Source organism: Globicephala melas, chromosome 1 (genome assembly GCF_963455315.2).
Source record: "Globicephala melas chromosome 1, mGloMel1.2, whole genome shotgun sequence".
NCBI lineage: Eukaryota > Metazoa > Chordata > Mammalia > Artiodactyla > Delphinidae > Globicephala > Globicephala melas.
In genome coordinates this window covers 80082434-80102070 of record NC_083314.1, presented here as the reverse complement: position 1 = coordinate 80102070, position 19637 = coordinate 80082434, and the positions used below count along the sequence as shown (strand labels likewise).

At 47.6% G+C, this 19637-nt stretch overlaps 3 protein-coding genes across 8 annotated transcripts; 2 read left to right on the top strand and 1 right to left on the bottom strand.

Moving 5' to 3' along the window:
• Positions 1-262: 262 nt before the first annotated feature.
• Positions 263-3805, bottom strand: APH1A (aph-1 homolog A, gamma-secretase subunit). Its single transcript, XM_030846238.3, has 7 exons — positions 3452-3805; positions 2722-2892; positions 2477-2550; positions 2118-2240; positions 1837-1964; positions 1292-1415; positions 263-954 (listed from the first exon to the last, which is right to left on the bottom strand). The coding sequence occupies exons 1-7, from the start codon at positions 3787-3789 to the stop codon at positions 890-892; spliced, it is 1023 nt and encodes a 340-aa protein (XP_030702098.1). The 5' UTR covers positions 3790-3805; the 3' UTR covers positions 263-889.
• A 2299-nt stretch (positions 3806-6104) lies between these two features.
• C1H1orf54 (chromosome 1 C1orf54 homolog) lies at positions 6105-13485 on the top strand. 3 transcript variants are annotated; one of them, XM_030846503.2, is made up of 6 exons: positions 6105-6223; positions 7416-7499; positions 7901-7959; positions 8377-8487; positions 10609-10707; positions 11376-13485. In XM_030846503.2, the coding sequence occupies exons 1-5, from the start codon at positions 6178-6180 to the stop codon at positions 10702-10704; spliced, it is 396 nt and encodes a 131-aa protein (XP_030702363.1). In that variant the 5' UTR covers positions 6105-6177; the 3' UTR covers positions 10705-10707; positions 11376-13485. The 3 variants fall into 3 exon arrangements, with proteins under 3 accessions (XP_030702363.1, XP_030702362.1, XP_060142898.1); XM_030846502.2 differs by having other exon boundaries at positions 10606-10707; XM_060286915.1 differs by lacking the exon at positions 10609-10707.
• A 48-nt stretch (positions 13486-13533) lies between these two features.
• Positions 13534-18153, top strand: CIART (circadian associated repressor of transcription). Of its 4 annotated transcripts, none has more exons than XM_030846505.2 (6): positions 13534-13621; positions 14183-14599; positions 14767-14842; positions 15070-15148; positions 15282-15384; positions 17487-18153. In XM_030846505.2, the coding sequence occupies exons 2-6, from the start codon at positions 14195-14197 to the stop codon at positions 18012-18014; spliced, it is 1191 nt and encodes a 396-aa protein (XP_030702365.1). In that variant the 5' UTR covers positions 13534-13621; positions 14183-14194; the 3' UTR covers positions 18015-18153. The 4 variants fall into 4 exon arrangements, with proteins under 4 accessions (XP_030702365.1, XP_030702366.1, XP_060142871.1 ...); XM_030846506.2 differs by having other exon boundaries at positions 13554-13813; XM_060286888.1 differs by having other exon boundaries at positions 13554-13862.
• The last annotated feature ends 1484 nt before the right edge of the window (positions 18154-19637 follow it).

Sequence of the window (19637 nt, the reverse complement as noted above, 5' to 3'; positions counted from 1 at the left end):
GACCCCCAGCCCAGATTTCTGCCCTTGTATCGAAGCTATGCTTGGAGGGAACGAGAGGTTGCCAGGTTAGGAGGGAGGTTGGAAAAGAGACGTGAGAGGGCAGAAACCTCAATCAACATGTTATCCCCTCCTTTTAAAGCCAAGTTCCCCCACAATTATAAAGTCCTTTTTATTGGTCAAAATCACAATCACCTTGATTAAAAGGATGGGATACGCCATCCTCAGCAGAAAATGATACAGTTTATAGAAAACCTCCCCGCCCCCCCCACATCCCCCAATTAAAAACTAGAAAAAAATCTGCCCTCCTTCCCTGCGATGTCACGGTAGGCTGACTCCCCCAGTGGCACTGCAGCTCTGGAGTGGGCCAGCTCCCCGCAGCACCCTCCAGTTCACCTTGGGGAGAGGAGGGATGCTGGTGGTCAAGGAGGTTGAAACATTAGTTCCAGTAATACCAGTTCCCAAACATGCACTTCCTTCCTTTCCCCCAAAGCCTGGGACCAAGGGGAAAGCTGGATAGATATAAGCCCAGCCATAAGGAGCAATTTGAGGAGGGAAAATATAGTCCAAGGAGGTTAGGAGAAGAATTAACACATACTTCCTCCCTCCTCCCGCTTCAAAAGAAAAAGGCAATTTGGGGGTCTTTATCACACCAGAAATGGTTCCCCTCAGACCTGAGAAAAAGACTTAAGATATCCAGTCTGGGGAGGGGGTACTGGGAAACTCAGAGCTCGTCTACCCTTGAACCTCCAATTGACTTCATCTCCACAGCAATGGCTAAACTAGGTCCCTTTTCTTGGCAACCTGCACTGTCCAGAACAGGAGATGGAGAAATACAGGGCGAGGAGATCAGGAGGGCACCCCAGGCCCAGGGGTCCCCCCCAAGGTTCCCTCAGTCCTCGGGTGGGATGCGCAGGGCAGAATACACCATCACCTGACTGTCCTCCTGCCGTCGGCCTGCAGAGGGGAATGGGGGTGAGTCTCGGGCAGGGTGAGAGCAGAGCACTGACACATGGGGAGTCCTGGACAACAAGGGGGGGGTCCCCAGATGGTGGGGATAAGTGCAGATTCAAACCCACCAGTCACTGACTGGCTGAACCCAGACTGCTCCTGGTAAAGCCTAGAGACTAAAGGTCATGAGTGGACAAAGCAAAACCCTGAAGGTGGTGGAATAGACCGACGAGGAGACAGAGAATGGTGGGCAATGGACCCGGGCTAGGGCTGGGCTCAGTCACGGGCAGTGGGCAGGCAGGTGGGATCTGTCAGGCGATCAGTCCAGGTAGTCAGTCCTTACACGAGAGACTGCGCTGGATACTTCGGAAGGACCCTCCAGCTGTGATGAAGGCCCAGAGCCCCATGGAAACAGTGACTGCATAGATGGGCAGCAGGCTGGCCTCGTACCAGGGGTTCAGGAATGTCTGGGGATGGGGGAAAGAGTAGAAAAGAGGTTAGATTCTTCCTCTAATCCCCATATTCTCTTTGTGCCTTTGACCCAAATCTCCCCCAGATATCTCACTCGAATCTCCCAGTCCTTCAGAACACCGATATTATCACGGTTAAGGGCATTTGTGATTTTTCAGCCCCCTCAGAGGTTTCTGCCACTCCTGCTCACCTCAGGCCATCTGCATTAGTTTGACTAATCCATTCAAACTCCTCCCTAGAGCATCCCCAGAGCAGGTTATACAATTGATGCTGAGGTGAGAGACGTCTAAAGACTCACCTTTCTGCCTCCTCCCAAGGTAAGTTTTTAAATGTTAAGAAGTGAGAATATATTTCCCCTCCATCCCACTCACCATTAAGTTCTTTTCTCTCTAACTCAGGCCCCTGTCCCCAACTCACCAGTCCCGATGTCAGTAGGTGACTCCCAACCACCAGGCCCAAAGCCCAGTACCGTCTCCTCTCACAGGCATCAAAGAACACAACTCCCCAAAAGGTATGGAGCAGGATAATGGCTGCTGTCAGAAAGGCTGCAGGGAGGGAGATGGGGATGAGATACATCCCTCATCTTCTCCCAGCCTCCTGAGATGTTGAGCCAAAGAAGTCTCCCAGGGAAGGCCAATAAATCAAATCAGGGTCAGGGATGAATGGGGCATGGAGGCAAGAAAGAAAGTGGACCTTACCTGAAGTCAAGAAGTAATAGGGTGAGTCTCCATGGATCCCAACCACACCTGGCCCAAGTGCATCGGCCAAAATATTGATAACAGAGAAGACACCACTGATGATACCGAAGGAAAGACCAGAAACTGGGGGGGAGGGAGGGCTTCATCAATGTCAAAGATCACTATAGCCTTATTACCAGTGATCCCTCCCCATTCCCAGTCACAGTTCCCCCACACCTACTCTCCCTCCAGACCACCTCTCCTTGGAAGTCAGGTATGAAGAAAAACAAGAAGCCGCTTAGGACATGTGGATGTTTAGAGACTTCCCTGGGAGAGAGGAGTGTCCAACTCCCTCCTCCAGTCCCTCTCCCTTGGCTCACCATAGGCCATCTGGCGGATGGAGATGGGTGATCTTCCGTCCTCACTCAGCGATGCTAACCCCTCATCTGCCTTCCTGGGGTGGGGTGGGGTGGGTGGGATAGGGGAAACATGAGGGAGGGCAGGAATCGCCTTCCCCTCTAATATCTTCCCTTAGTACCTCCTCGTTCAAACCACCACCCAGGGCTGCCCCACTTATAGTTCAGTCTTCTGCCCTTCTCCCCTCCAGACCACCCCAACTCCTTACTTAAGCAGCTTGTAGTAGGCAAAGCGGAACACCTCCTGTAGAAGGACAGAGACTGCAGCACCAAAAATCAGAAGGCCGTACTGGAGTCGGGCATCTGACCGGTCGGTCACATGGACCAAGATGAACCAGACCACAGAGGCCAAGAGCAGGGAGACCAGCCAGAAAAATGCCCTGAGGAAAGACAAAGGCAATCAGACAAGCAAGGGGAGGGGGCAACCAGGGAAATCAAAGAGGGGAACCAACCAAGGCTGCAGCATAAAAAGTGGAAGTTAGACTTCCGGATTGTCCAGGGAGACAGGGAGGAGATAGGATAGGTGTCTCCACCAAGGGAGTTTGTAGGGATCTGAACGCAGGGAAAGGGTAAGAAATCTGATTAAAGAGTCTTCAGAATGATGAGAGCCAGAGTGTAGGAGGACAGGAGGGCGAGGTATCCATTCCTGGATACTCCCTTAAGGCCGGCCGAGGTCAGCACAGCCCCCTTCCAAGTCTTCGCCTTGGGCCTCCTCGGACGTCGCAGGAGGAGTATAGGAGGAATCTGTGCGATCTCTGGAAGGCGGAAACCAACTGCGGGAACGGGCGAATCACCCAGATCCCTGACTCGACCCTCTCCAATCTTCACCTCCGACACCTGTCTCCCCCTCTCAGGCTCCCAGCTCGCCCCAGTTCCTCCAGCCCCTTTTGGATCTCTCTCTTCGGCGTCCTCCCGCGTCTCCCCAACCCCTTAACTCACCCCGCGACCAAGATGATGACGCGAAGCGGGTCTCCTGCCACAGTGATCAAGAAAAGCGCAAAGGCCGGGCCGAAAGCGACGAAAGTGCATCCGAAAAACACTGCGGCCCCCATGGCTGGGCAGCTGGGGGCGAGGTGGGGGCCCGGCCAAGAGAGGCGAAGGGATGAAGCACGCCAGCCAGGGAGTCCGCGTGGGGTGGCGACGCGACCCCGTGAGGGGCGCGGTGCAATGTCACCCCGGACCCCCGGGAAGGCGGGGACACCGAAACCCCAGATACAGGTCGGCGCGACTTCCTCTACGGAAGCCGAGGAGGGGACAAACCCCTGCCGCGGCCCCATGGCCACCTCCCATCTAATCCCCACCCCCTGGAGGCCAATGGAGAACCCGCGGGGGCGGAGCTGCGGAGGCGGGGGCGTGGCTTCACGACGTGCTGGGAGTTGTAGTCCTGCCCTCCTCCTGGACCCCGGCCCTGGGAGTGGCTCCAAACGGTTAAACATGTGGGCTGGGCCCGAGCCCAGTTTCCTGGTTCGGTTCGACTTTGGTCGCTGTTCCCTTTCGGTATTTTATGGGGCAGGGTGGTAGCAATCCTACGCTTCTTGAAGAGCTGCAGAGGGGGGAAGATCCTGTTGGAACCTAAAGGACAAATACAAAGAAAGCACAGGATAGAGGGTGCAGGGAGATAGGGACGGGTATTGTTCTTACTTGAATGAGAGGAAATGAGCTAGAGCTACTGCCTAAGAGATGAAGGTTACACTTAAAAGTAGGAGCTCTTTGAACAGGCTAGTATAGGAAGCATGCAATACAGTGTATCGCTAATGAAGCCTTCATCCGTAATGACAGGAGAATCAGAGGGAAGTAAAAGGAGCCTGGAGAGCAATGTTAGGAAGGTTAGAGGGGATTTTGAGTTAAAATCGGGAGTTAAAGTTGTTTGTAAAAAGCAATTCGAGCTATGGAGTTGGAAAATGACACCCCACCACCACTAGCCCGCCAAGTTACTCAGTTCCTTTTATGTCATACTTCCTCCATTTATTTTCTGAAAATGAACCTCAGTAGTGTCTTTTCCTCAGGCTGGGGGAAGAGAAGGCGCAGAGGATGCATATTAGAGCAAAAGAAAGTTAAAGTATGAGAAGAGGGTATTGTATCCTCATTTGGATGCAGGTGAGGTTAGTCCTTAGGGAGGATGTTTGGGAAAAAGAGTACCAGGATCGGAAAGTGAGGGAAACTGGAATATTGTTCTTGAGAGAGTAATCAAAGTACCCAAAAAATCTATAGAAATTCTTCAGAGAGAACCAGGCTTACTTTCCTTCCTGGAAATGATTTATGGCAATGCATAGATGTACATCCACATAAGAGTTTTCCATTTTTTTCTAGGAAATTCTGGAAAGGAGCTGAAGGAATAGATTATATAGATGTACGTGAGAAGTCACCATGCAAATCCTCCCCCAATAAGGTTAAGAGGGTGGGAACATCCTGGCCAGTGCTCAAGACTCTATTGTCTTGCTTCTGAGCATAGCAATCCAGAAGAGATAGGGATAAGACAACTCTTCTCATCTCTCCTTCGAGCTGTTACCACAGCATTTGCTGACTTAAGAACGGGAATCAAACCTATCTTGTTCATTGGTAGTTCCACAGAGACTTGCATAGTGTCTGACTCATAGTAGATGTTGAATGGATGTTTATTAACTCCCTTAAAAAAAAAATACCTGCATTCTTTTCTTATTCCCTTGCCTCTGAACCCTGAATTGCCTATCAGACTAGGCCTAGCACACTGTGCCTAGCACATACATTATGTTTGATGTTTCTAAATTGAATTGAATGAAAATGGGAAATATAAAAGCAGAAAGAAGGATAAGATGAACTCCACCCCTGTAGGCTAGAATGAAGGGAACATACCAAGTGACTGAACGTGGGAGAAGGGATGTGGCATATACAGCAGGGAAAGAGACTACCTGCTTCCTCCCTTTTCCCATCCTGTGTGCAGAAAGTTGAGAAAGAAGTGAGGTGAGATCAGTACTTAGCAGAGAGGAAGTAACTAGTCTTGACTGAAAGTTGTTTTTTTTTTGAAATCAGAAGCAATGCAGCAGGTGCTTGGAGAGTCAGACAATGATGTTGATATTGTTCCCATACTTCATAGTCCGAGACACGCAGAGAAGGGAGACTATTTTCAGTCTAGAAAAAATGTTCATCCCTTCCTAAGAATCTTTTGACTGTGAAGAAAGAGATTGTGATGAAGCCTCAGAGAGAAGGGCAGCTCTGGATAGTGATAGTAAGTTAGGGACAGTGAGAGGGAGGGTGAGCTTTTTGTGAGGACTGGGAACAAGGAAGGAAAGTAGGTGAGAGGGGAAACTCCTTGGTAGGCTGGGGTTTTTGTTGTTGTTTGGTTTGGGTTTTGGCGGGGGGTTTTGTGGGTTGGTTTGTTTGTTTTGTTTTTCTGGAAGTGGCAGCAGGAGGCCTGAATGGATCTAGTCTAGAGCCAGAGGGTCTCAATGAACATGTTTCCATCAAAGTTCACTTTGCCTCTCTTGATCTGGGCAGCTGTGGCTGAGGACCGCACTGGTAGTAACTGATGGCCCAGTCAGTAAGCAAGTGGGCGGGGAATTCCCCCCCTGGGAGAAGATTGCTGCAGCTCCTTCCCTGCTTTGGAGGAGGGCAGAAGGCGGGGTAAGTTTGGTGGGAAACGCTGTAATTTCCTTTTTTACTTTCAAGACACTAGTGCAGAATCCAGAATGGATGTCCTCTTTGTAGCCATCCTTGCTGTGCCACTCATCCTGGGTAAGTACACGTCTCTCTCTGAGCTTTTGAGCCAGGTCTTCTACCATAAATGGGGTGGGAGAAAAGAAAATGAGGAGAGGGGGGGAGGTGCAGTTCAATAAGGAGTGATAACACTTTCTCAACTGTGTTAGATGTCAGGGGCAGAGGGGGAACCTGGAAATTAGGGCCAGGAAAAGGGGAGGAGAGCATAGTCCTGTCAAAGAAGAGACAGCTGATGGGGATGGAGCCCCAGCCATGGGGAGGTCCTAACAAGAGTGAATTCAGCTCACCATAACCACAGAGTTGAACAAGATGAGAAGGACTAAAGTGAGAGTGGAGAGAGGTGGACTCTTTGAAGGTGGGGCAGTCTGAAACTAGCAAGGGAAGCCAGGGTATCTTCTTTCCCAGCGAGTTGGAGAAAAACTTTGTATTAGTAAAGACACAGAAGGGGTGGCTTTTCGATAGTGAGTACTGTCTGCCTTCAGGGACAAGGTCCCAAAAGTAGCTTGGCTCCTTCCCTCCTTTGTTCCCAGTCTGCCAGGTGCTCTCATTGTTTCCTTTTCCTCCAGACTCTGTGTCATTGCTTGGGGTTAAGAGAGAGCATTCAAGGAGCTTAGGGAAATATTTAGCAGGAGGCCTAGAATTCCTGACCCAGTCAAGTCCAAGCCACATATTTTTAATCCTGGAAAGGAAGAAAAACTAATGCAGATGGATCATTTAGTCCAGCTGACTCATTTTAAGAAAGCAGATGTTAACTGGCTTGTTCAGAGATATTCTACTAGTTAGCATTGAAACTGGAACTAAAGCCCAAGTCCAAGAGGCTGTGTGTGTGTGTTAGTTGTGGGAGACACTGATAAGAGAACATCTCTCACAAATACAGTAAGTCTAGAGCATACTGAGGAGTGGATTTGGAGGTCTTAATTTCTGGTGTCTCTCTGCTTCCTACCTTTTTAAGGCTTAGTTTGGGTTACAGTGTGTGAAGGGACCCGTTTTCTCTTCTGGGAGTTCCCGGATTGAAAGGGCACAGTGTAACAGGTCTCATCAGAGTTATGGAGCCCAGAAGACTGAGAAAGGTTTAGAGGTACAGAGGCAGGGAGATAGTAGAGTGGAGGCAGAAGGAAAGGAAACTGATAGAGCTGAGGTCAACGTCACGTGTCCTTCTATTGCTAAGGAGTTCCAGATGCCCCCTGACCTCTAGTCCTTGTCCCCCTAGGACAAGAATATGAGGATGAAGAAGGACTGGAAGAGGATGACTATTATCAGGTGGTCTATTATTACACAGTCACCCCCAACTATGGTGAGTATGTATAAGGTTCTGACCCTTCGCAGGATGGAGAGAGGTTTGGGAGATGCTCAGTTCTGACACTTTGACGTTTCCTTTACAATGGTATAACTAGGTCAGAAAGAAATGTGGCTATGAGCAAAGACTATCAAGCTCATGATGTTATGTCTCAAACTAGTGATTTTCAAGCCTTTAGAAATTAGAAATTTTTCAAATTTGTACATGATTTTAGACACCAGATTGAAAATATAAATGCATACATATTCACAAACATTTTAACATCAAAAGTTCATTAGAATTATACCAGTAAATTTTACAACTTGAGCAAATTGAAGTATTCTGAACAGTTTCTTCCTCTTCTCATTTCCAGATCTAGTGCTACCTTTGTTACTACTAATTTTTTTTCTCCTCCCCAGATGACTTTGGTGCAAACTTCACTGTTGATTACTCTATGTTTGAGTCAGAGAACAGGCTGGTGAGTGATATCTACATGACCCTCTAGGAGGATCAGGATAGGTAACAGTTAAAAAGAAACTGGTCATTGTTGAAATGTAAGTGATGAACAGGAATAAAAATTAGTTAGGTGAAGTGAAACTAGGTAGTGAGCCCAAAACAAATTTGTTAACCAAAGCTGGGGATGAAGCCAGAATGCAGTAGGTTTGCTAAGACACTGAAAGGGAGGAGCAATCCTTGAGTCAAGGGAAATGGTGAATGGGATGGGTACATAATCCATGCAAACATGAAGTAGGGAAGATCCCTGAGTTTAAGTCTTGGGGGATGGGAAGGGGGGAGAAGAGGTGGTGAAGGAGAAAAGAACTCTAAATAGAAAATCTGTGAGGATGTTGGATGGAGGCAGTGATAACTCTGTGTTTCCTAATCCTACTGAGGGCAGAACAAGTGGGATAAGGAGGTAATGGAAGCGGTAGAGACTACCATTAGTCGTGAAACAGACCCTGCAGACCATCAGAAGCCTGTAACAGAGAAACCAGTGACAATGGAACCAGTGAGTGGATTGGGGATAAGGGGGCGGGGGTGGGGGGAGACAGACAACCCTTACCCTGGATAGATCCCAGAGCTGGTGACATGCAGCAGAGGGAGGCTTTGGTGGATGGGGGAGCCAAACAACTAGTACTACAATGCAGGTGTTCATCTCAGCTTGGCCATCATTTCTTTCACTGAGATTTAATACTAACCCGTATACAGAACACTGGGAAGATTTGGTGCAGTTAAATTTCAGTTGAATAGTATTTAATGTGTAAGTAACCTATGCCTAGAGCTGCTGCTGCTGCTGATGATGATGAAAAAGAAATCTGTGGTGTTGTTATTGTCCTCAAAGTATTCATAAAACTCAAGTTTACACTTATGAAACATTTAAAACAAAATGAAAAGATTTGTAACAATGTTAAATTGCATACACATTTGACAGCATATGACAAACAAGTGCTTTAGGCTGTGGAAGGAGAGAGACTAGCACAGGCTGAAGTTGTCTGGAAGACTTTTAGGAGGTAATTATGCTTGAAATACACTTTGAAGAATAGGTGAGCTTTTGGTTGGCAGGAAGTTATGAAAGGATGAAAGCAATTAGGGGGAAGAATAGTTATTCCAAGAGTGAAAGAGCTGCAGAGACAAGGGGGATAGAACAAGCAGGGTATGTTTAGTGGATGGAGTATGACTGAAGGAGAGGGTATATGGAAAGGAACAGTGGGAAATTAAGAAATAACATTTACAATGCTCCAAATATTTGCTTGATAATCTCACATATGGGAAGATAGGGCCAAATTACATAGTCTAAAGTATCAGGGAAGGTTCAGACTTACAAGCAATAGGGAGCCTAGTAAGTTCTTCAGTGTGGTAAACACACAATGAAAGTGGTATTTTTGAAAAATGATTTATCTGGTTGTATGAAGGATGCAGTGGAGTGGAGAGAGACTCATGAGATTTGCATCATTCCAGAAACAATCCATTAAAGGTCTGGACTAGGGAAGTGGCATTTTGAATGGAGAGGAGAAAAATAAGAAACATTTTGGAGAAAATGCCTTGCTCCAGTGATAATTTCATATGGGCAATAAATGAGGAGAGAGTTAAAATAACTTAAAAGTTTTAAACATGGATATCTGGGAAAACGGTTGACCAAAACGGGAATTGTGGGAGATTAGAATGATTTAGGAGTGAAGTTATAAATTTGGTATTGGCCAAGCTGAATTTATAATGATAGCCCTATGAGGGTGTCGTAAAGGTAGCTGAATTAAGTCAGTGCTACAGTTCTAAGTGCCAAGTCACAGTCACAAAAGTAGAGCTCATTAGAGCCAGTACACACAGAAGACCAAATGGCCAATGACTGTGCCGGTAGTTAGTAGAAGAGGAATCAACAAAGGAAATGGAGACGAGCTGATTGGAGAGGTAGGCAGATAGCCAAATTTGTATTTTAAAGTCTAGAAGAGAAAGCTTAATACAATCAATCAAAAGCTACCAAGAGGCCAAGGAGAAGGAGGTGATTGATAATCACAGAGAAAGTAGTTTTAATTGAGTGGATGTAGCAAAAGCTAGATTTTGTGGTGTTAGAGCGGGAATACATTGTGAGGAAGTGGAGGGAGAGGAGAGACCAACCATCTGAGAAATCTGGTAATGCAAAAAGAGAAGCAACAGCTAGAAAGGGCAACAGGATCAAAGTGCAGTCTGAATATAGTTGAACACAGATGGGAAGATTTAGTAGAAATGGAAAGCTGATGCTTGACAAGGACAGATAAATATTTTAAAGTGTATAGTAGGCTCTCTTTAGATTGTAAACTCTGTGAGGACAGAACCACTGTCTTAATTATATTTATGTCCCCCCTATGGCACCTAGCACAGTGACTAGTATAGTGTCATGCACATAGCTTAAAAAACAAAACAAAAAACATCTCATTGAATTGAGTCAGGTCTCCCTGGTATGGTCAGGAATGGCTGAAAGGCACAGAGGAAAGGACTTCTTATAGTGATGGGGAGGAGGGCTGGATCTTTCTCTAAGTTCAGAAGAAAGAAGACAGAGATTGGTGTAAAGAGATGGTTATCCTTCCAGAGTGGGAGGTGGGCAGTAGGAAGGGTGACACTAGCCTACTATGAGGGGATGTCTGTATTTTAGCAGAGTCCAGATCTGAACAATGCTGTATCCAGTCTGCAGAGTCCTGGTGCACTCCTCCTGTCCTGGGCCCTCGTTCAGGGGGGGATGTATTTCATGTAGAAGGTGAGAGTGCAGCCATTGGCCTTGGGGGAGTCTGTGAAGCAATTTTACCAGTATCTCTGGCTAGTGTTTCCAGCCTGGTCAATTCTGTCTGAGCTGCTTAAAGAGGGATCACATATAGAAAAATCTTATCTAACTTTAAGAAGGTTTAGGAGATGTTGAGGCAAAGGCCTTTGTCATAAGAGTCATTACTCTTTCTGAACTGGGAGGATTTCAGGACCTCCTAGAGCAGAAGCAGGTGGAATGGAGAAGAAACTTCTCCAGGTTTCCAGTCTGCCTCGAGGAATCAAAGCTGGCCTGGTTTAAGGCTCTTCAGGTGCTAGAGGGCAAAATGGGAGGGGCCCTACAACCTGGCAGAGTCAAGAGGCAGAAGTGGGGGTGGTTCCCTAATGTAGGGGAGAGATGGTGGAAAGGGGGAAGGAAGAGAAACCTGTATTATAGGGAAGGAATTTAAGTTGGTAATCTAAATAACTATGGGCATGAAGGGTTTAGCAGAAGGAAGAAGTAAAGAGGGGAGGGGGACACATGTAGTGGATGTCATGGGGAAATCTAGCTCAAAATAAGAAATCTGGGGGGTTTCCATAGAGGTGGGAGGGGCTTCCTGAGTCCCCTGACCCTGTTTTTTTGTTTTTCCCTTTCTTCGTTGTTTTTTTTTTTGTTTTTTTTTTTAGGAGAGGGAACGCTGCTACGACTCATTGGATGGGGATTTGGGAAGAGGAGAGTGGAAGATTAAATAAATAAATGAAGTAATCTGGTTACTCTCTACTCCTTTATGAGGTTCAGTTCTAAAGCTGCAACACTGAAGAGAGCACCAGGATATAGGTGTGTGAAGGGTAGATTAGAAAGGGAGTTAGGCGACAGTAGAGTTAGAGGGAATTATTAGGGCTGTGAAAAAATAAACCCTGAAATTTTGGGAAGAATGGAGAAAAACACCCACAAACAACAGGTTTATTCACAGCCTATAATTCCCTCTAATTCTACTGTTTTGCTTTATCATATATGGTGTTGAGACAGTATATCTGGAGAAAGAAAGTTGAACCCTTTTTATAAAATAAGCACATTGTTAAACATACGTAAAATATCAAAAACTACTTAGAATAGATTTTTAAAATTCACACCCTCCTCCCCGTATCTCCCCCCTCCAGCCCCTAACTATGTACCTTTTCAGTTAGTAATTAAGGCATTCGAGGACAAACTGTTTTTTTCTTTTTATAAATTTATTTATTTATTTTTGGCTGCTTTGGGTCTTTGTTGCTGCAGGCTTTCTCTAGTTGCGGCGAGCGGGTGCTATTCTTGGTTGCGGTGCGCGGGCTTCTCATAGCGGTGGCTTCTCTTGCTGTGGTGCACGGGCTCTAGAGTGGGCTTCAGTAGTTGTGGCTTGCGGGCTCTAGAGTGCAGGCTCAATAGTTGAGGTACATGGGCTTAGTTGCTCCGCAGCACGTGGGATCTTCCTCGACCAGGGCTCGAACCTGTGTCCCCTGCATCGGCAGTTGGATTCTTAACCACTGCGTCACCAGGGAAGCCCAGGGACAAACTTTAAAAAGAAAAAAAATTTTTTCCTTTTATCCTTCGACCCTAAAAAGAACTGGGCTGCCCCCTTGCGGCCTCTTCGATGTTATAGCTTCAATCAGCCCACAATCCCTGGGTCCTGTCCCCTTCTCTCCACTGTGCTCTCAATACTGCAAGGGGGAGTTCCCCGGTGGCTTAATGGTTAGCACTCCGGGCTTTCGCTGCGGTCACCCGGATTCAATTCCTCGTTGGGGAACTAAGATCCCGCAAGCCTCCTGGCACAGCAAAAGAAAGCAAACAAACAAAACAAAACAAAGCACTGCAAGGGCCAGTGAATAGTAAACTCCGGACTTGCCACCCTCCGTCCTTCAAATCTTCTCCAGAGGACAAATGAAGAAACTGAATCTGGACAAGTACATAATCTAGGAGATCAGAGACCTACCCACTCTCCTTTTCTTGTGCTAAGAAACACAGAACTAAGGGCGCAGGGCCCGGGGAACCGGGGTAGAAAAGTCAGGAGCAACCCGGCGGGGCTTTGACCTCTGGAGTCGTGGCGGGCTGGCATCTGAGCTGGTAACGTGCGTGGCGGGTTACATAAGGAAAGGGCTGGTGGAGCCGCCCCAGCGGGAGCCGGGGAAAGGACGCGGTGTTCTCGGCAGCAATCCCCACCCTCCTCACCCAGCAGGGCAGGAGGCACCCAACTTGTAGGAGAAGGAGGAGGAGGGGAGGGTGAAACAGAGACCGGGAAGTCACGAGAGCTGGGCCGCCGAGAGGGGGAGAGTATACATAGTGGCACACATCCATTGTCTCACACACGTTGCAGACGCAAGTCGCTGATCGTTTCCACGTGCTGCACTCGTGAGCGGAGGCGCTGAAAGAGGGGGCAGAGGGGTCGGTTCTCAAGGAAGAGCCAAGAGTCCCACATCTCAAGGCGCACTCCTTAGGTCACACAACCAGTCTGCACACTCCAGCTGCGCGGCTCCGGCACACCACCATCCTATTTAAAGCCACAGGCTCCGCCCTTTTCCTCCCCTCCCTTCTTTTCCACTCTTTTTCCATCCTCCTCCTTCTCTCATCACCGGGTCCTCCTCGCTAGCCGCATGTAGGGGCGGAGCACGGAATGCTTACCTTCCAACCAATCGTCACCTGACTGCCTCTTTATTGGCCGAGCCCCTGTACGCTGTAGCAAATGGAATGTGAACTTCAGTAACGAGAGTCACGTGCCACCGGCTAGACAACCAATGAGGGTGCGAGGTCTGTGTACGCCGGGGGAAGGCACGTGCGGAGCTGCACGTGTCTGGGAGGGGGAAGGGGCGGGACCCAGTGGGAGGGAGGCGGAGGTGGGTAGCCCTGACCCGACAGTCGGAGTAGGAGCTGGAGACAGCCTGGGCTGAGCCGACCGACACAGGTGAGGAGACTCAGGTCAGGGAGCGATCCGCGCAGCAGGATCAGACCCGGTGGGAGTGGGCTTAGGGACTCAACGCGGATATTGGTATTGAGAGGGATCGCATCACGTGGCAGGCGCGACTGGAGATGGTCCGGCGCAGGGATCCTGATCAGAAAGATTGGCAAGAGGAGGGAGGTTGCTGCGGGTCCCTAGGTGGGTTCGGGTGCCGCAGATTTCCAGCTTGCCGGTGGCGTGATCTCAGGTAGAGAGGCTCACTACGGGGTCAGGATGAGACCAGAAGAGGCGAACCGGGGAAAGGTGTCAAATCATTATATTTACTCTGAACTAAGGGAAAAGAGTCTGTGTCAGGCTAAGAGCTGCTCTGCGGAGGCCAGAGAGGCAATCCAGGTTCTTAATGGAGGAGGGGAGGTGGGGAAGATGACTTTTTAAATTGTCCCTGAGACAGGTAATATTGGGGAGGGAGGGAGGAGATATTGTGATCGCAGACAGTACACCCTAGTCTCCCAGTCCATTTCCTAATACTCAGATTCTGGTTTCAAACTCCCTCTCTTTGCTCTTCAGTTGCAGGTCCCGATGTTTGGGTACTCCGGGAGCTGCTCTCCAGCCCCTGCTTCTGAACCCATGGATTCTCCATCTAGCGTTTCTTCCTACTCTCTTTATTCCTCTTTTTCCATCTCCCCAGTGAACAGTGACTCTGGCTTCCCCACCGATAGTGAGAGGGACGACAAGTGGGCCCATGGCCCCAGGCCAGACACTGTTGGTCAGAGGGGAGGTTCTCGGCCCAGCCCTGGTCCTATCCGCTGCAGGCAACGACCCAAGGTTTCCAGTAAGCAACCTACAGCATCTCACTCGGAACAGCGGGGCTTGGCTTCTTCTATGTCAGGATCTGGGGTCAAAAGATCAAGAGGTGGTGAATTGGAGACCAGTCTAAACATCCAGGGTTGTACCACAGAAGGAGACCTGCTCTTTGCTCAGAAGGTAAGAGAAAGCTGGGGAAAGGAGATACGACCAAGTGGCTTAGCACCCAGTTGGTTGGTAAGGACCCCATGAGGATAGTATTGGCTCTCAGATTGGGAGATGGAAGAATAAGTACTGGTGTGGGCAGTTCTTGGTCTTCTCATACCCTTTGTCCTGTTTTTCTACAGTGTAAAGAGCTCCGAGGATTCATACCCCCTCTCACAGACCTACTGAATGGACTGAAGATGGGTCGATTTGAGAGAGGTAGTTATCTGATTACTTGTATTCATTTGAGCTACATTCATCTCTCTGTCTCTCAAAATATGTTTTGAATGTGTATTTCTCTTAAGTCTTTGTTTGGGGCCTGGATGATTAGCTTTTTCTCCTGTGACAATTTCTTTAGGTGAATCCATTTTAACTCCTTCTGTCTTTCCTTTACCTGATTAAATTCTTGAATCTCAATCCTTGATCTTTCTCTTTCCTGACCCCAGGATTGAGCAGTTTCCAGCAGAGCGTGGCAATGGACAGGATCCAGCGTATAGTAGGTGTTTTGCAGAAGCCACAGATGGGGTAAGTCCCCTTGATTCTTTCCTCAGTACTTCATAAAAGAGCTCTTTCCTCAGTACTTCATAAAAAAGGAGCTATCTCCAGTCCTGTCCTGTTGCTTTTTTCACACCTAATGGCTTTTTTTTTCTCCTCACAGAGAGCGTTATCTTGGAACCCTGCTACAGGTAGAAGGAATGTTAAAGACTTGGTTTCCTCATATAGCTGCCCAGAAGTCATCATTGCATAGTCAGCTGACCAAGGTGAGCACTTATAAACCTGAGGAAAAGGTGGGGAAATAACCAAAGAAATGAAGTGTACATGCAGAAATGGGCTCCCTCTTGCATTTTCTTTTGGATCTTTTCAACAAGTTTTCTTTTCAGGGAAGGGAATGCCTAAACTTCCTTCATTGTCTTGATTCCTAGGTGTTTGGGGGTTCTATTTTGTTTGGATCATCTCAAGGAACTCCATGGATTTAGCCCTGTTCCTCATGTTGTAGCTTATCTGCTTTCTGCATAGATACAGAATGCTTTTTACCTGGCCAAATGAATCATGCAGGAAGATTCCTCAGCTTCTCTCTGCAAATCTTTTCTCTTCTGCTGCCCCTAAACCCCTTTCCCTCTCCCTCTTTTTACTCCTTCCCAAGTACCCTTGTATCCTTCTGGAAGCATGGGTTTTGAGGACTGGTCACAAGAAGTACATCACTGGGAGGGGTGAAGGCACCCATGGGGCACCCATAAGGAGAGTGTTGCAAAGATTCTTTTATTTTTTATTTATTTTTGGCTGCGTTGGGTCTTCGTTGCTGCACGCGGGCTTTCTTTAGTTGCAGTGAGCGGATGCCAGTCTTCGTTGTGGTGCGTGGGCTTCTCATTGTGGTGGCTTCTCTTGTTGTGGAGCACGGGCTCTAGGCGCACAGGCTTCAGTTGTTGTGGTACGCGGACTCAGTAGTTGTGGTGCACGGGCTTAGTTGCTCCGCTGCATGTGGGATCTTCCCGGCCCCATGTCCCCTGCCTTGGAAGGTGTAATCTTAACCACTGCACCACCAGGGAAGTCCCTGAAAAGATTCTTAGATCTAGTGTGGAATGACCTATTTTCTGTGCCTTCAAATAATAGAGTATGTAGGGGGCACTCAAATGATAGGGAGAGGAATGTTTCCTGTAGCTAATGGACAGTCCTTGTTTTCAACTGCTGTGGGAATAATTGAGTTGTAAATAAGCAGGAGGGGACTTCCCTGGTGGCACAGTGGTTAAGAATCTGCCTGCTAACCCAGGGGACACGGGTTCGAGCTGTGGTCTGGGAAGATCCCACATGCCACGGAGCAACTAAGCCCGTGCGCCACAGCTACTGAGCCTGCGCTCTAGAGCCCACGAGCCACAACTACTGAGCCCACGTGCCACAACTACTGAAGCCCACGTGCCTGGAGCCTGTGCTCCTCAACAAGAGAAGCCACCGCAATGAGAAGCCCACGTGCCACAACGAAGAGTAGCCCCCACTCGCCACAACTAGAGAAAGCCCACGCAGCAACGAAGACCCAACGCAGCCAAAAATAAACAAATAAATAAATTAAAAAAACAAAAAAAGCAGGAGGGGGACTTCCCTGGTGGTGCAGTGGTTAAGAATCTGCCTGCCAATGCAGGGGCACAGGTTCGAGCCCTGGTCCAGGAAGATCCCACATGCCGCTGAGCCACTAAGCCCGTGTGCCACAACTACTTACTGAGCCTAAGTGCCACAACTACTGAAGCCCGCACGCCTAGAGCCCGTGCTCCGCAACAAGAGAAGCCACCACAATGAGTAGCCTGTGCACCACAACAAAGAGAAGCCCCCGCTCGCTGCAACTAGAGAAAGCCCATGCATGCACAGCAACGAAGACCCAAGGCAGCCAAAAAAATAAATTAAATAAATTTATTTTAAAAATTAAAAAATAAATACATAAACATAAGCAGGAGGATCTTGCCTGCATATTAATCTATACTTCTTAAGGAACTCAACATAGGAAATTAGAACTTAAAATACAGAAATTGGGAAATGATGATTCCAGTTAAAAATAGACTTTTTAGAAAGAAGTTCTAAAATAAATTAGTTTATAAATAGTGAGAATCTAAGGGACTGTTTGTTTTATTTTGTATACGTGTGAATAGCCAGCGCCTATATAGTGTGTGGTACAAGAATTTGTTAAGTAAATGAAAGTACAGTTTGGTTACTAAAACTTTTACTTAATCATGGCCTGACAGGAAATTATCTATTGCATAAAACAAGGTATGTTAGCATTACAGAGTTCCCAAGGAAAGCAAATGTTTAAGCAACCGGGTGGAGTTAATCTGAAAGCTTTCTCATATAATTTTTTCTCTTTTCTCCCTGTCCCTAGCATTCTCCAGGCCACCACAGTTATCCAGCTGCTTCCTCTCCTGCACTTTCTGTGGAAAAGATGGACCAGACACAGCTAGGACAGCTAATATTGAAACCAAAGCAGCCTTGGCACCTCACTGAATGGCCAGCTATGAACCTCACTTGGATCCACACTACTCCAATTTGCAATCCCCCTCTCAGTTCCCCAGGTACCATCTCCTTTAGCCATGGTCCTTTAGGCACTGGAACCAGCATCGGTGTCATCCTTTTCCTCCAGCATGGAGTACAGCCCTTCACCCACTCAGCCCCAACCTCTCCAGTTCCATCTACTACTACAGCATCTCCTGTCATCCCTGGTGATCCTAAGAAACTATCTGGAGAGGGGCCTTGTTGCCACAATTTGCCAGTAACTCTGCCATCAGACTGGAGCTGTACCCCATCCCCTCCTGGTCTACCCACCATGACCAGAGAGATGACCATGGGAGACCTACAACAGATGAGAAGCCACCCTTCTGTTGCTCCTGATGTCCATCCTCTCAATCCCTAATGCAGGACTTGAGACTGTAGTTTCTAATTTGTGTAAATATATGTCTCTCTATATACTTTTTAAACTGTTAATGTGTGAATTTGTGTTGAGGGAAGAGAAATCCTTTCTGATTAAATAAATTTTATACCTAAACAGTTTGCTGACAGGGGGAAATTGAAACCTTCTGCCTCGAATACCAATATTTATCCTCTGAGCTGCAGGAAAGAAAGGGGATGGGAATGTTTGTGAACCCGAGCTCCACCAAATTAGAAGTCTGGATGGGACAATATACGTCCTGTGGGAGAGGAAAAGGGACTCTCTGCTGCTATCTTCCTAGGGAACACCCTTGGGACAGTTACAGGGTTCAGAGTTGGTTGTTTTTTCATTCAGGCCCAGAGACTAGTATCTTTCTGTTTGTGTCTCTCACTCTTGTAACCTTCCAGCTGGCCCAGACTAGCAGGTTCTACTGCTCTGGGGTAGCTCTTTGCTTTATTGGGAGCTGTTGATGCTTGTGGCTAAATGCATATGTAATCTACTGCTGCCAGAGGAGGGACACAAAAGCCCAGAACAGCCACTGTGGTTGCCAGTTTTGAAGAGGAAGCGGTGCCCCAGAACTGTCAGAATGGGAAGTCCCCTCAGATGCTGGGCCTCCTTCTTCAAAAACCTGCAGCTGCTAAATGTATGCTACCCAGTGTCATCAAAGGGCAAAACTGAAGTCTGTGAATTTACCTACGTCTACCCTTCTCCATGCATTACTCTTTCTGATTTGTCACAGTTTCCATCAAAACCATGTCCTCTCCCAGCCTTGGCAATGTTTCAGGCTACTTAGTCATTTTAGTTATTGCACATTGGCTACTTAGCATATTTCTCATAGCTGGTTATACATCTTTCACCTGTTTCCCAAGTTCTCTGTTCTCAGTGAATTATTGTCTCATTTTATTTCAGACAACATGCCCTCCCCTTAGGGCAAACTTCTCCAGTTGTGCTTTTGATTACCTTGCACCTCTGGAACTTTTGCTGAGTCACTTACGCCCTCTTTACCTTGTAACTTCCATTTGTTATTGAATTATTTATTCTTTCTTTCTCCTACAAGTAATAATTATTCCTCGCGCAAGTATGATTAGGTACCCCTTCTTGAAAATATCTCTCGAGAGACTTCCCTGGTGGCACAGTGGTTAAGAATCCCCCTGCCAATACAGGGGACGTGGGTTCGATCCGTGGTCCAGGAAGATCCCATATGCCATGGAGCAACTAAACCCATGCGCCACAACTACTGAGCCTGTGCTCTAGAGTCCGTGAGCCACAACTACTGAAGCCCACACTCCTAGAGCCCGTGCTCTGCAATAAGAAAAGCCACCGCAATGAGAAGCCTGCGCACCAAAACAAAGAGTAGCCCCCACTCGCCACAACTAGAGAAAGCCTGCGTGCAGCAATGAAGACCCAACGTAGCCAAAAATAAGTAAGTAAATAAATAAATTTTAAAATAATTAAAAAAAAAAGAAAATATCTCTTGAGCCCAACTGCCCTCTTTCTCATCTTTTCTCTATAATTCTTGACAGAGTAGGGACTTCCCTGGCAGTCAGTGGTTATGACTGTGTGCTTCCACTGTAGTGGGCATGGGTTTGATACCTGGTCGGGGAACTA

Bases quoted from the DNA above. Each gene is read 5' to 3' on its own strand.
- APH1A (XM_030846238.3), bottom strand. From the start codon at position 3,789: ATGGGGCCGCGGCAGGGGTTTGTCCCCTCCTCGGCTTCCGTAGAGGAA. The intron at 2,551-2,721 runs GTAAGGAGTTGG...ACCCCACCCCAG, and splicing joins GCCTACTACAAGCTGCTTAA to GAAGGCAGATGAGGGGTTAG. The intron at 1,416-1,836 runs GTGAGTTGGGGA...CCCCATCCCCAG, and splicing joins ACCTACTGACATCGGGACTG to ACATTCCTGAACCCCTGGTA.
- C1H1orf54 (XM_030846502.2), top strand. From the start codon at position 6,178: ATGGATGTCCTCTTTGTAGCCATCCTTGCTGTGCCACTCATCCTGG. The intron at 6,224-7,415 runs GTAAGTACACGT...TTGTCCCCCTAG, and splicing joins TGCTGTGCCACTCATCCTGG to GACAAGAATATGAGGATGAA. The intron at 7,960-8,376 runs GTGAGTGATATC...TACTGAGGGCAG, and splicing joins TTGAGTCAGAGAACAGGCTG to AACAAGTGGGATAAGGAGGT.
- CIART (XM_030846505.2), top strand. From the start codon at position 14,195: ATGTTTGGGTACTCCGGGAGCTGCTCTCCAGCCCCTGCTTCTGAACCC. The intron at 14,600-14,766 runs GTAAGAGAAAGC...GTTTTTCTACAG, and splicing joins ACCTGCTCTTTGCTCAGAAG to TGTAAAGAGCTCCGAGGATT. The intron at 14,843-15,069 runs GTAGTTATCTGA...TCCTGACCCCAG, and splicing joins GATGGGTCGATTTGAGAGAG to GATTGAGCAGTTTCCAGCAG.